We start from the raw sequence: 13,852 nt of genomic DNA, 5'->3' as shown, positions 1-13,852 counted from the left end.
TCTTCTTACTTGCTTTTTTGGTGGCCACCTCTTCCTCTCATGCTCTATTAAAGATGAAACGCTTTGTGCAGCCTGACTCTCCTCAGAGGGGCTCCTTACTTTTTAGAGTTAAATTCTCTTGGTTGTCTTGACACTTCAGCCTTTTGAAGGGTTCAAGAAGAGTTTTGAGCTGCTTCTCGTTGTTCGGATAGAAGCAGCATTCTCTTACTGCTTTCTACAAACCGAAGGGAAGCTTTTAAATCCCAGTCCCTCTCAAGGACTTTCATTTCCAGGATCTTGTTTACACCTCACTGATTAGGATACAGTGAAGTGGTTGTATCCCCTTCCTAGAACCCACCAATCAAAAAGGGGAGTCCAGAGAAACCAAATGTGCTTCGTGCAGAGTGATCAGTACCAAGTGTTTCCCCCTGTGCAGAGAGTCACTTGTGCCAGGGTTTCCTGCTCGATGAGTGTGTGGGGACCCTCATGTGAGCATTGCACCCCTAAAGTACCAGGGATGTCCGAGCAGCTGTAAAGCCCTTCTCTTTTTACGGCGTTACCTCAGCAAGTGTCTCCCTGCAAAGAGGCCCCTGTGTTTTCATGTGCTTCATCTCATCTGTCCTCACGCACTTGTGTGACACAGGAACAGGTGGTGGCCTCTCCATCCTCCAAACCAAGAGAGACAGGAGTCCTGGAAGTGAAGTGCAGCCCCTGGGATCACATAGCCCAGCTGGTCCCGAACCCAGACTCTCTGACTCCAGCCCGACCCCCATGTAGGCCGAGCCACCGTCCTGCGTGCTAATTCTAAGGTCTCCTGGGCAAAAAAAAAAAAAAAAAAGCTTCCACAGTCATTTGTTCGGGGTTTAAGCTATTCATTCTGTGATTTGATCCTGAAACGCAAGACAGTCTGGTTTTGTAGACGAAAAACAATATCCCAAACTGGATCCTGTTGGTTAGGAAGAGTTTTGTTTGTAACAGGTTGGAAAGCGAGCCCCAGGCTGAGGGTCAGTGTCCTTTTGTCTCCCACAGCTCTCGTTGGTGCCTGCGGAGGGAACTACTCGGCTATGACCTCCGTGGTGTATTCCCCTGACTTTCCCGACACCTACGCCACAGGGAGGGTCTGCTACTGGACCATCTGGGTTCCAGGAGCCTCCCACATCCACTTCAGCTTCACCTTGTTTGACATCAGGGACTCTGCAGACATGGTGGAGCTGCTGGACGGCTATACCCACCGCGTCCTGGTCCGTTTCAATGGGAGGAACCGCCCGCCTCTGTCCTTTAACGTCTCTCTGGATTTTGTCATTTTGTACTTCTTCTCCGATCGCATCAATCAGGCCCAGGGATTTGCTGTCTTATACCAAGGTAACCCTTTGCAGCCTCCTGGGGGGCCCTCCAGGCTGCGCCTCGGGCTTCGCTGGCACACTGTGGTGACCTGCGGGCCTCGGGCGGGTCTTGATGGGGCTGCAAGGCAGGAGCTACTGACTCAACTTGCGGATTTTCCCACCTCCCATTTCATATATTTACAGAAAAGAGGTAACACCTGTCAGTTTCACTACTTTAGTTGTTCTGATGACAGTTGTCATGGCAGGGTTGAAAGAAGAACTGAAAGAAGGAGCTGAGACTGATAGAATTAGAAGGCTTTTTAGGTCATTTGGTCCATTCTCCTGCCTCTTGATATCCCCGCCAATCCCAAAAGACTAGTTTCTCATCTTTCTTTGAACCCTCCTAAGGGACACCTGGCTGGCTCGGTTGGAAGAGCATGTGACTCTTCATCTCGGGGCCATGAGTTAGAGCTGCACGTTAGGTGTAGAGCTTACGTTAAAAAAAGAAACTTTAAAGAAGAAAACAAATAACAACAACAACAAAAAAACCCAATATACCTTAAAAAAACCCAACTGTCCTAAGATGGAGCCCTACTCTCTGTCCCCGTGATGTGCACACACATGTGCCGGGCACATCTCTCCGCCAGCACATGAGAAACAGGGGCATCTGAGACCTGGTCTTCGTCCCAGATGCCGAGGGCCTCGGGAAGAGTTCAGTCAGCATGTGCTACAGGAAGTCAGAGAGAGGAGGCCTTCCCGTAGGTGGGAGGGACAGTCTTGAGAACAGGTGGGATTTGGGTCAATAGATAGGAAGTAAGGAGGCATTCTGGGCAGAGGGCGCCATAACTGAAAAGGCACAAGGAAAGCAAGCAAGCAGGCTCAGGTGTCCTCAAAGAGACCAGTCAAATGGTTAGAAGTTGATAGATAGCCCCTTCTTCTGGCACTTTCTGGGCCAGAGCCTGACAGGTTCTGCTTTGGGGTCAGTGGAGAGAACTGCACGCAGAAATGAATCCAAAAAACGCCCTCTCTTCCTAGCCAGTGCGTCCTCCTCCGAAGTTCTCTGTTGTCTCCATCAGCTCTCCCCGCTCTTAATTTCTTTAATCTTCCAGCCGTCAAGGAAGAGCCGCCGCAGGAGAGGTCCGCTGCCAACCAGACGCTGGCCGAGGTGATCACAGAGCAGGCCAACCTCAGCGTCAGCGCAGCCCGGTCCTCTAAAGTCCTCTACGTCATCACCACCAGCCCCAGCCACCCGCCCCAGACCGTCCCAGGTAGCAGTTTCCAGACACCAGAAAAGGGGGTGGAAGCCACGGGGCTTGAGGGCAGTGTTCTTGGCAGTTAGAGAAGGAACTCTCTTCCCAGGCAGGTTGTGGGTACTGGCTCTGTGACTGTCCTGGCCTTTGAGGGACATTTTCTCATTAGCTTGATTCCTTAGTCCTTAGGAGAAAGTGCTCACCACTAAAGATCCAGCACGTGTGCCTTTTGCAAGTTGTGATTAATCAGCCAAGCCAGTGTTTTCCCACTTCGAGGATGTCTTTCTAGAGTTCCCAAGTTGCATCTCCCTAAGTTCACTGGCATATACAAGAGCTCCATTCATTCATTCATTCATTCATTCATTCAGAAGACATGTCAGTGCTTCAGGGGTGCCAAGTACTATTGTAGGCACCGGACTATAGAATGAACCAAACAAACAGTATCCCTGCCCTCCTGTGGCTTGTAAGTGGGAAGAGAAAGACAAGAAGCAAAATAACAGGTCAGATAGTGACGAGCTAGAAGAAAAGTCATGCGGGAGAGGGATAGAGGGGGTAATGGTCTGTGGTTGAAGCTGGCTAACTTGGCTGCACACTTCCATATTCTCTTTTCTGCCTGGGAAGATCTAGCCTAGGGGTCTTACCCTGCAGGGCCCACCCTAGGTCAGCAAGGAGAGTCCTTCCAATGCATGCTCTGCGTTGCTTGTTTTTATATCCTGGTAGGATTTCACGGGTCACACGTCTCATTCCTCAGATAAGGAAACTGAGGCCCAAAGAGTTTATGTAACTCATCTGTGATTGCAGTGATTCCAGTGGTAAAGACATCATATAGACCACTCCTTTCACCTCCCAAGTGGAATGCACTTTGGACCACCCTGCCTGCTTCTCTCCAAGAGGGAGCTCTAGAGCAAGGCGAGGTGGTCAGAAGGCCTGGGGCTCCTTGCCCGCCCAGCTCTCAGCTGCGTTTGGTGGCTGCCCCCACCTGCAGGGGGCTCCTCAGCCAGACCTGTGTCTCTGAGCTGCCAGTGGTCACTCGGGGCTTCCAACAGACCTCCTTCTGAAAACGGAGCTCCAACAGGTCCAAGAAACCCTGTCTTTTGTACTTGCAGGATGGACAGTGTATGGCCTGGCAACTCTCCTCATTCTTACAGTCACAGCCATTGTAGCAAAGATACTTCTGCACGTCACGTTCAAGTGAGTATGAAAGCTGCCCAATCCCACGAGGGGAAGGCTCAGAACTCCTTTTCTACTGTGCTTCATTTTTCTGGATACAATTGTCGTATCAGAACATGATGCCAAAGCCCTTAGTCCTAGGCAACATAAGGCAGTACGCATTCCTCATTCTCTGTAGAGTGAAATGTACAACTGGACAAATCTCACCAAGGTTTGAGGGATTGTGTTTGCTTCTGGCTCACAGGATATGATTTCAAGGAGGATTGAAACAGTCTGGGCATAAAAAACAACCATTTCCAATTTTTGATTTGTGCTGGCCCCTTAAACAGATTTCACGTTAGAGCAAAGATTTCTAAGACACTACCATTCCTATTTCCTAATGCCTTCTAGAAATGGGGAAACATTCTTAGGAAGAGGATCCTAACATTTTATTAGCTATTGCTTAATAATTATTTAAAAACAATTAAGAAGCTTCATCCTTCAATTCTGACTGATATGGAAAAACAATATTTCCTTCCCTTACTTTGCTACTCGGGTTTAACAGTTCCATCTTCCAGGAAAAGAGGCAGTTATTTATGCTCCTGTTGTTTGTGTACTTCCGGAGAAAAGCTCTGATCTTTTCGAGACCCCTACTCTGTCTTTCCTGTGGCTCCCAGTCCAGGCTCTCTCTGCTCCTTTGAGAGCAGAGAGAGTTATAATTGATAGACAGCCTCTCTGTATTTCAAGGCGTTTCCTGAACATTGGTGTCTTATAAATCCACCATTTTCCGGACCTTCTCACTTGCCCTCTGCTGCAGAATTTTTCATACGTGAAATACTGGCTCCGCCACTGCTTTGTGAAGGCTGTCCTTGCAGGCCTGTCTACACTGCACTTTACATTTTTCAGTGGAAACAGTCTTTTTTTTAGTGTTTACCGAGCTCATCCTCGCGCTTCAGTGTATATACCTACATACTGAAGTCACGATTCACACGGCCTGGGAAAGCCTCTTAGATGCAGCAAGAGAGCTGGACGCTTTCTGCAGGGCCCAGCACCTCACCGCATACCAGGGCCCCACAGCACATGTCTGACTCCCCTGTGACATTGGGGTCCCTTGGCAGCTTCCCTGCCAAGCAGCCCCGGGGTGGGGGGCCTGCCATGGGGGGACAGGGGCACATGTTGGCAGTAAGACAGGAGAGACTTTGGCTTTATCTTGTTTTAATCAGGGGGCCTTCCAGGTAAATACCATTTAAAGAAAGAATTCTTCTCTAAAAAAAAAAAAAAAAAAAAGAATTTGAAAACTCCTCATCTCTCAGGCCAGCCCCTTGCAGATTTGAATAACTCTTCCAGTTAGAAGGTTCTTTGTTATACTGAGCTGGAAGCCATGCCACCGTGTTCCCATCCCACGGACACATTTCATTCCCACAATAGCCCTTCAGACCTCCAGAGGCAGCTGTTAGGCCTTCCCCAAGGCCTCGCCTCACTGAATGCCCCAGTTCATAGGTACAGGTATCTCAGGAGACGGAAGGTTGTTTTGGGATCTTTGTTGCACCCGACTTGAAATATTAAGTTGTTTTTGCTCGACAGATCCCATCGCGTTCCTGCTTCAGGGGACCTTAGGGATTGTCATCAACCCGGGACGTCGGGGGAAATCTGGAGCATTTTTTATAAGCCCTCTACTTCAATTTCCATCTTTAAGAAGAAGCTCAAGGGTCAGAGTCAACCGGATGACCGTAATCCTCTTGTGAGTGACTAAAAGCTGCCCCCTCCGAGCCCAGGACACGAGGTCCCTCCGAGCTCAAGGCCACTGGGGACCCGTGGTTTCCTCTGACCGACTCTCCCTGCCTCTCCCTCGGCCTCTCTGGCAGCCTCTGCAGGAGCGCCGTCCTCCGGGCTGGAAAGGGACGTCCTGCTGCGGGGGCAGGCCTAGCCTGGACTCCCCCTGCTTCATCGCTGCACTTAGGAGAGAGACCCAAAGTCCCAGGGTCTGGGCCTTCCCTTTGCTTCTCTCTCTCTCTCATCTAGAATGGGGGTGTCAGGACAGAGGGGCTGAGATGGCAGAGATGGTCGCGTCTGGCACTGGGCTCAGGTACCTTCTAGATGACTGTAGGGTGGTGGGTAGGTGTAGTATATGCTGAGTCTTGCTTATTTTCTGTTTTGTCCACACAGATCACTTTCTCCCATTCTTTATGGTTTTAAACAGGGATGCTTCTGAGGTTCTCTTGGGGGTTGGCCTGGTCCTATATTCCTGGGCATTAGCACCCCAAAGCATAAAGAGGGCCCCTGCTCTGTGCTGACTCGGGCTTTGCTCTCTGGGTGCTAGATGAGGGTGGGCCTCCTCCAACCCGGGAGAGCCTGGGAATTGGCCCCCCATCACATCAAGCCTGCCCCCTGCCACACACGGCCTTCTTTCTATAGCTTCTTTCCATAGCTCGGTGATTGCAGGGCAAGCCTGCAGAGTGGTCGTATAAAACATCCATTCATTTGTTCACACAGCAGACTTTCCGGAAAGCTTTTATAGGTGCTCGGTGACTCCTCGTTGTGTGGGATCGCCTGGCCTTGCCCCCGTGCAGCCCGTGGTCCTGTGGAACCTGAGCCGGGCCCCCGTGATTCTCTGACTCTCCGTTCAGAACAGGGAGTATAAATGTTGTGGCTTAGCCGTTAGGCAGCTTTAGGTGAGACACGGGCACCAGCAGTCCCTCCTGCAGGCGGAGCTCATTTTTAAAAGATGAAAAACCAGCCCGCGGCCTGTGTGCTCTGCGGTCCCCTCTGCTCCTTCGTTACGGGGACAGAGTGCCGTCTGGAATGGCTCAGAGGGCCCTGGTCCCTAGCCCCACACTGCCCCGCCCTTCAGACAGGGAAGAGAGTCGCAGAGAGTGGCATGAGGACTGAGAGGGGGGCTTTGGGAACTGGGGACCCTCGACGACAGGCCTCCCAAGATGGAGAGGTGCAGGTGCAGTGGTTGCTGGTCGGGAGGAAGAGCCGTCTCCAGCTTAGAAGTCCCCGCCATCCGGAAGTAGGCTTTGTCAACAGCAGCTGAGAAGAGCAGCCTGGGCCTCCGAAGGCCAGTCCTGGGCCTTTGTCAGAGCACGACTCTCAGAGGCACCCGGGCCTCAGGCCTCGGGCCTCTGGCCTCACAGGTTCCCTCTTTGGAGCACTTTGCCTACCTTCCCGAAATCCCTCAGCGACCGCCTGCTGCGGCCTTTCCTGGGGTCCTGCCATGCTGGGAACCTGTGTGCGCCTGGCTGCTCCCAGAAACGCAGAGGACCGTGTGGGGTCAGCAGGGAGGGGTCTGCAGGGAGAGGTGACACCCGGCATCCAGGGGAGATGCAGCGAGGTGGCCAGCAGAGGGGCACAGGGGCACAGGAGGGGGGAAATGGGGCAGTGTGTCTACGGGAGGGCAGGGGCGCTGCCCCAGCTACCGGGTGAGGCCTGCTGCGGGCACAGAGCTGCTCGGTGCTGCCTTCACGCTTTGATCTGGAAAGGCTGATTACCCCAGAGCAGCTGTCCACAGGCCCCTGGGTCTGGAGACACAGGCCTGTCCCACACGACTGGAAATACACTGACGTGCTGTCTCCCCTCGAAGCTATTCCTGGCTGTTGTGGAATCTCCTCTGAACCAAGTGTCAGGTGTGTGCAGTCACAAAGGGCCCTGTGCCCTGAATAGATCCACTCACAGCACATAGGGAATGCGGAATTTAGCCCCGGGAGGGGGTCGCCTGGCCGAGGGGCAGTTGTTCAGCCAGCTAGGGCTTCCTGTGGCCATTGGCCTTTGGGGCATCCCGTGGGTCCACCCATCCACCCTGCCCACCTCACACAGCCAGGGTGTTGTCTGAGTCTGCAGCTGGAGCAGCCCGTTCTGAGACCCAGGAAGTGCTGGTGACGCCCCAGTGCCCTCCTTCCTGCTGGCCCTCGCACAGCCCACTGCCACCAGGATCAACTTACTGGCCAGGGAGCAGCCCCAGGAAACCCAAACCAGCCTCAGGACAGTGCTGGGGGAGAGGCCATAAATTGTCCCAGGCCCAACCTCCATAAACACCTCGGCTCTGGTCGGAACCTGTCAGCAGCACCCCACAGAGGGTCCCCTGTGGCTAAGTAAACACCTGAGGAATAATTGTCCCAGAGGAGGTGAGGTGTGCTCCCAGGAGCACCGTAGGAGGCCTGCACTTGGTCTTTTAAGAAACCACTTTAGAGAGAAGTGAGGATTGGAGGTGCTGGAAAGCATGCCCCCAAGAAAGGACATCATGGATCACATAGCAGATTAGGAAAGAAGAAGGGGAGGGACTTTGGGGGCCACTGTGGCCTGCCACTTTGAAAACATCCTGCCCAAAGCCTTTGCCCTGAAGTGACAGAGGGAACCGAGGCTGTGAGTGGTGCTTCTGGGCCTGAGTGCCCTCCTCACCCCTTCTCTGCAGGATCCAGGCCCTGCCTTCTCAGCACTGGGCCGCCAGGGAAGGGAGGGCTGCGGGCAGCTGATCTTGTTGCCTCCAGGTAAATGCCTGCAGCCAGCTGGGAACGTGGTCTTAGCTGCGTTTCACAGTGTCCTTGGCCCCTCTGGAAGCACGTGGCGCCCCGTGTTCCTCCCCGAGTGCCCAATCACTTGCAGAACAGAGGAGGTGTAGGCCTGAAGCCCAGGTGTCCTCCACATCCCCCTCCCTTGTCAGAACAGGGTTGAGGCCTCTCTGGGTGTGAGCGAGGTAACCAGGCTGCTGTAACTTCTGAAGTGTGGGCTCTGGCTCAAGACTCCAATCAGCCAGAAACCCACAAAGATCAAAGCACTAGCAAGGACAGCTGTTCTGGCCCTCGGGGCAAAGCCATGCAGCCGCACCCACTCGCCCCATTGTCAGCCCAGGAGCTGGCCTGACACCAGTGGGGCACATAGGCCATCACCAAGCCCCATGCGTCCTGGGCACTTAATCTTCACGAGCACTTAGCAGTGGACGGCCTCTGAGATCCTGTCTCCCTTATCTGATGAGGCCATCCCGCGTCTCCCACAGAGCCCGGCCCGCTCCCCACCCCATAGCCCAGTCAGCTGCCACCCTCTTGGGTTTTGGATCTCCTGTTTGATGTTTGAGGTCTGCTTTTGTTACTACCTTGGGAACTTTGAACCTTTTGATTGTTTCCTCTGGTGTCTTTGTTTACCTTCCTCACTGTTCTACCTCCTGGCCAGGTCTCTCAGCCTAGCTGCCCTGGCATGGGGTATTTCTCAAAGCTTCCAGCTGCAGCTGCCTCCCCCCTCAGGTGGGACAGCTCAGGGGTGATGATGGGGCCTCAGCCCACTGCATGCAGACCCCAGGGGAGCCCACCACACAGGCTTCTGTGTTGCCAAGTCAAACATACTCAACAAGGCAGAAGTGGGGTGTGGAGGAAAGTCTGAGGTAAATCTGCTTCAGAAAAGATGTGTCTTCAGGAGCACATAGTGGGGACCCTTCCCTTCCTGCACAGGGAGCTGCCGTCTTGGGGTGCACGCAGCATCAAGACCTGCCCACATCCAGACTCACCTTCCCACGGGGATCTTGACTTTGGATGACAAGGCTTTACTTGTAAATATGCTCTTAATATGCAACTTTGAGAATAAAATAGAAACATCATGTATTTTAAAATATAAGATGAAGTGTGACGCACTGTATACAATTTAATATATATTTTTAGGATTTTGTTATTTAAGAAAATGGAATGTAATGGTACTTAACTTTACAAAAGAGAGAAAAATGTTATTTTTACTGTCTGGAGAAAATAAATATTCTCACTGTTGTAGAAACAGCGACGGGCCCTAGCATGTCGTTTTTATAGGGGCGCTTGCGACGAGGGGGGTGTCGCGTGCTGGCAGACTGTGCGCTCTTCTGAAGTCCATGCAAATGCCAGGCCTCACTGTTTGCTCAGTTTTTCCTGTTAGTGCCCCCAGCTTTCCTCAGGTCTCCTCATAGCTTTGACCCACGGTGGATCTTCAGCAGCAGGTCAGCTCTGAGCCCTTGGAATTCCAAGTGAACACCTTGGAACCTGGGGCCGGTCATGGGAAGAGGAAAGGGCTTTGTGCTCAGAAAGACCTAGGTTTGAGTTGAGCTTGAGTGGGTCAGCCCACTTCTCAGCCTCAGCTTCCCCTCCTGTAAAATGGCATTGTGTCTATGCCTCAAAAGATTATGAGGATTAGGTGAGAAATGTATCTAAAGGGCTTGCGTCATTATTATCCCATGTGGATTTCTTCTTGCCGTTCAGGGCAACCCGTTCTTCCCCACCCCCTCCTTGTTAACAGCACTGGTAGCTCCACCTACGAGCTGCAGGCTCCTGCCAGGCGCCGCACACACCCTAACAACCATCTGGTGGGTACCGTCACCCCTGTCTCGCCGATGAGGAGACAGGCTCAGAGGGGAGCCGGGAGTAGTAGTTGGGAGCACAGACCTGGAGCTGGCCTGCTGGGACTCAGCTCCCACTATTCATTCGCCGAGGCCAGGGAGTGTAAAACAGGCAGCCTTTGAAGGGTTTTGGCAGAGGAGTGACATCAGATTCCCAGTTTAGAACGATTTCCTACTTGAGTTAGGAAAAACAGTTGGAGTGGGGTAAGGCCGAGGGGGAGGAGGCGAATCAGGAGGCTGGGACATACACAGGTCCAGCGAGAGATGCAGAGGGCCTGGCTGTGGAGGGAGGGGAGGCCCCGGGTGAGAGCACACCACACCCATCGACCAGGGCCTTGGGCTCACACCCCAGCCCCACCACTTAGCACATGACCTTGGGCGAGTGACCCAGCCCTGTGTGCCTACTTTCTCATCTGTCAGCCGGGGACAATTACTGTATGTACCTCATAGAATTGGGATGAGGTACCTGTAGTATGTTTTCAGAAAACTGCAGCTGTTCCTTGTTCTAGAATGAAGGGGTGGGGGTGAGGTGGGGGGTGGTTAAGAACAAAGATGATGCCCAAGGATTCTGACTGGGGGCTGAGGGGAGGAGAGAAGGTTCAGTTTTTGAGGTAAAGATTGTGGATGGCACCAGTTGTGAGAGAAAACATGCTGAGTTCTGTCTGTCGAGTGAGGGCCCTCTGGGACACCGAGGCAGCCTGAGACCCACGGAGGGTCAGGCCCAGGGAGACACAGTCCATGGCAACGTGGGCACAGACGACATCCTGGGGTGTGTGTGAGGCCATTCCAGAAGGCTGCTGAGGACACACTCAGGCAGGTGAGGAGGAGCGTGGGCCGGGCCTGGGGTCGGTGGCAGCCCCAGATGCCAGGCTTCTAACCCGACTGGTGCAGGTACACACTCACACTGCCGGTTCTAGGAGCCCCAGTCCCAAATGCTCAGGAGGTGATTTGCCAGGTAAGGCCCCTGCCCCAGCCGGTCCAACACAAGAACATCACACAGACGTGGCTCTCAAAACATGCCTGGATCACTTGCCTCGGAATCCCTGATGTGCTTGTTCAAAATTCGGAGAGACGCAGACACTGGGCCCCACCCGAGACCTGCCGAGTCAGCATCCCTGGGAAGCTTCCTGAATGATGCCAGTGCTCACTGAAGTTTGACAGCCATTTTAATCTGAGAAGCTGGGTCAGTAGTCCCCTCCTCTTTGGGGAGCGAACTGCCCACACGCAGACAGCTGTGCAAGTTCCACTGGCTGCCTCCTTGGCCACAGGCAGCGTATTGGTTATTCAAGTGCAAAGTCTATCGCTCAGGACAGAGGGGCAGGGGATGCAAGGCGCGGCCCAGCAGGTATTCCAGATCCTTCTCCAGAAGGCACATTACCCCGACATGGTGCCCGAGCCCTCCTTTCCTGCCATCCCCCCCCGCCCCTTGCTGGCGTGGGCCTGCACCGCAGCTGTCACAGTCCGAGGGCTCCCGAAAGGCCAGCTTCACTTGAGTGTTTATCTTCTCTCTGTTCCTGGAAGCTCCTTCCTGAAAGAAAATATTTTTGATGGCGGGTGGCAAACAAATGGAGTGGCCTTGCTGGTGAATTTCTTAGAGACTGATCATCCTGCACCAGAAAAATGGAGGCAGCCGGAGTGTGCAACTGTCCTGCCTAGAGCAGGACCATCCGAGTGGGCTTTGGGGACAAGCGACCGGGCCCTCATCCCGTCATTCTTCCGAACCTGAGAGACGCGGACACTGGACGACCCGCCCACCGGGAGCCAGCACCAGGGCGGCATCAGCCTCCTCCTTTGTCAGGCAATCAAAGGCCCTTCTTCCTGCGGAGATGAAATGGGCTGGACAAGAGTGACCTTGTCTCCCAGCTTGGAAGTCACATGATCATCTCCTCTCCCCACTGGGCTGTGTGTGCCTGAAACTGCAGACAGTCTCTGGGACTCAGAACTGGGAAGCTTTTGTTCCTCCGTGGCGGGGTCGGGTCCCCATGGGGGATTGTTTGTGCTTGACTGAAAGGGACACTTTGGGGATAGAATATTTCAACCTCAAGAAGCAGCAACATTTGCTTGTAGCTGGAAGTCCTCATTTCTGGTCTCCAGCTGTTGTCTGGAGCCACGAGGCCCCAGCAGAATGGAACTCTGCCTGGCAACGGGGGGCAGGCGGCACCGGACTGGGCTGGCTGAGGACCAGCCCGTGTCCAGGAGGCCCGTCTCCAGGACAGCCCAGCAGGCAGCAAGGACACCGGTGGCCCTCCTCCCGAAGGCGGTCACCAGGTTCCGGAATCAACCTGCTAGCGGCGGAAGCCTGGCCGGGGAAGGGCTCCACAGAGAAGCATTTTAGGGGGAAAGCAGATGCAAGCTTCATGTCCAGAGTAACTCCTCAGGGGAAAATCAGAAAGGACTGAAACAGCCAAGGCTTTTGCAACTGAGGAGCTTCAGATTTCACGAATTTCACTCTTAGGAATGTTTACCATTTTCCCCGTTCAAATGAGGCCACCGAACTTTTAAAAACTTAATAGGGGCCTGCTACTTTGCACACTAGTGGCGTGAATCCGTCCAATGAACATGCCTTAGCTGCCAGCACCAAACATAAAGTCGGATCAAGAGCACTCAAGGGGAATTCCATCCTCCTATTTGGCCCAATATGGGGCAGCTTTTTGATGGGTCTGGGGTGAGCCAGGGAAAGCGCTTTTCAAGGTGCAAGGATAAGAATAATGATGATGGTGATGATCATAATAATAATAGCCAGACACTGTGCCTAGCACTCGGCAGACAAGACGGAATTCATCTTTGGGACAACCCAGCCTGTGAACCAGAAGCGGCTCAACCCAGTGGACGGCAGAGCCAGGACTCAGCCCACGTCTGCTGGCTCTGAAGCCAGGGCACCTTACTCCTGGTGGCACTGCACACCTCTTCCACCCAGGCAGGGGCATGGGCTCTGAGGGAGGCCCCGTGGCCCCCAAGTATCTCCCAATTGTGAGTGTCGCCTCCAGACAGCCCAAGGACAGTACAGATCAGTTTGTCTGTAGTGGGGAAGGCATCAGACCTACACTTCTTTACCTATTTGAGGACACAGACCCCTTTGAGAATCAGATGAATGTTATCAAGCCCCTTTTCCCCCCCAAAGACCCGCACCTACAAAAAATCTGCATAGAAATTCTGGAGATTCCAGGGACCCCCTCCCCCCCCCCCACCGCATCGAGAAACCCTTCCATGGACTTTAGGTTTAGAATTTCTCCATTAAGCCATAAGCAAGGTTACCTAAAAGTTAAAATTAGACCAAAAGAGAACAGACAACAAGAGTAATAATATAACCATGGATACGCTTTCCTGATCACTTACTAAGTGTCCAGCAACTTTTTCTGCTAAATAATCACTACTTTAGGCTTTGCAGGCCACAGGGGCTCTGGACTCTGACACAACTACTCAACTCTGCCTGCACTGGTTAGGAGGCATCTGCTTGCCAGAAGCACCGCCCATCCGCTGGGATCCTCAAGGATCCCATCAAGGCCCAGCCTGGAGCCGTCCACACAGTTCTGAGAGGGGTGGGGAATCGGTGGGAGGGTGGGGAAGGGTCACCGAGGCCCACGAGTAAGCAACCTTGTGTTCTGATAAAACCTAATTTATGGACACAAAACTTGAATTGTATATAACTTTCACATGTCACCAAATATTCTTCTTTTAATTTCCCCCCCAAAATTAAAAAACATAAAAGCTAGTCTTAGCTCGGGGGCCCTACAAAACAGGTGGTGAGCCCATAGGCCGTAATTTGCTGCCCCCTGCACTATGCTGAGCGCTTTTCATGCATC

The 13,852-nt window shown here is 53.1% G+C and overlaps 1 protein-coding gene across 3 annotated transcripts in view; it reads left to right on the top strand.

Moving 5' to 3' along the window:
- The window catches only part of KREMEN1 (kringle containing transmembrane protein 1), a 66,250-nt gene extending 56,791 nt beyond the window's left edge, over positions 1-9,459 (top strand). For 2 of the 3 annotated variants that reach the window (XM_036123105.2, XM_036123107.2), the window contains 4 exons: positions 1,009-1,341; positions 2,411-2,572; positions 3,658-3,742; positions 5,285-9,459. In XM_036123105.2, the coding sequence (XP_035978998.1) occupies positions 1,009-1,341; positions 2,411-2,572; positions 3,658-3,742; positions 5,285-5,453 (749 nt within the window). In that variant the 3' untranslated portion in view covers positions 5,454-9,459. The remainder of the gene's footprint in view (positions 1-1,008; positions 1,342-2,410; positions 2,573-3,657; positions 3,743-5,284) is intronic. The other variant, XM_036123106.2, reaches the window with a different exon arrangement.
- Positions 9,460-13,852: the final 4,393 nt, after the last annotated feature.

This window comes from Halichoerus grypus, chromosome 13, assembly GCF_964656455.1.
Source record: "Halichoerus grypus chromosome 13, mHalGry1.hap1.1, whole genome shotgun sequence".
In the NCBI taxonomy this organism is placed as follows: Eukaryota; Metazoa; Chordata; class Mammalia; order Carnivora; family Phocidae; genus Halichoerus; species Halichoerus grypus.
Note: the sequence above shows the minus strand (reverse complement) of the source record. Positions and strands in the feature narration are given on the sequence as shown.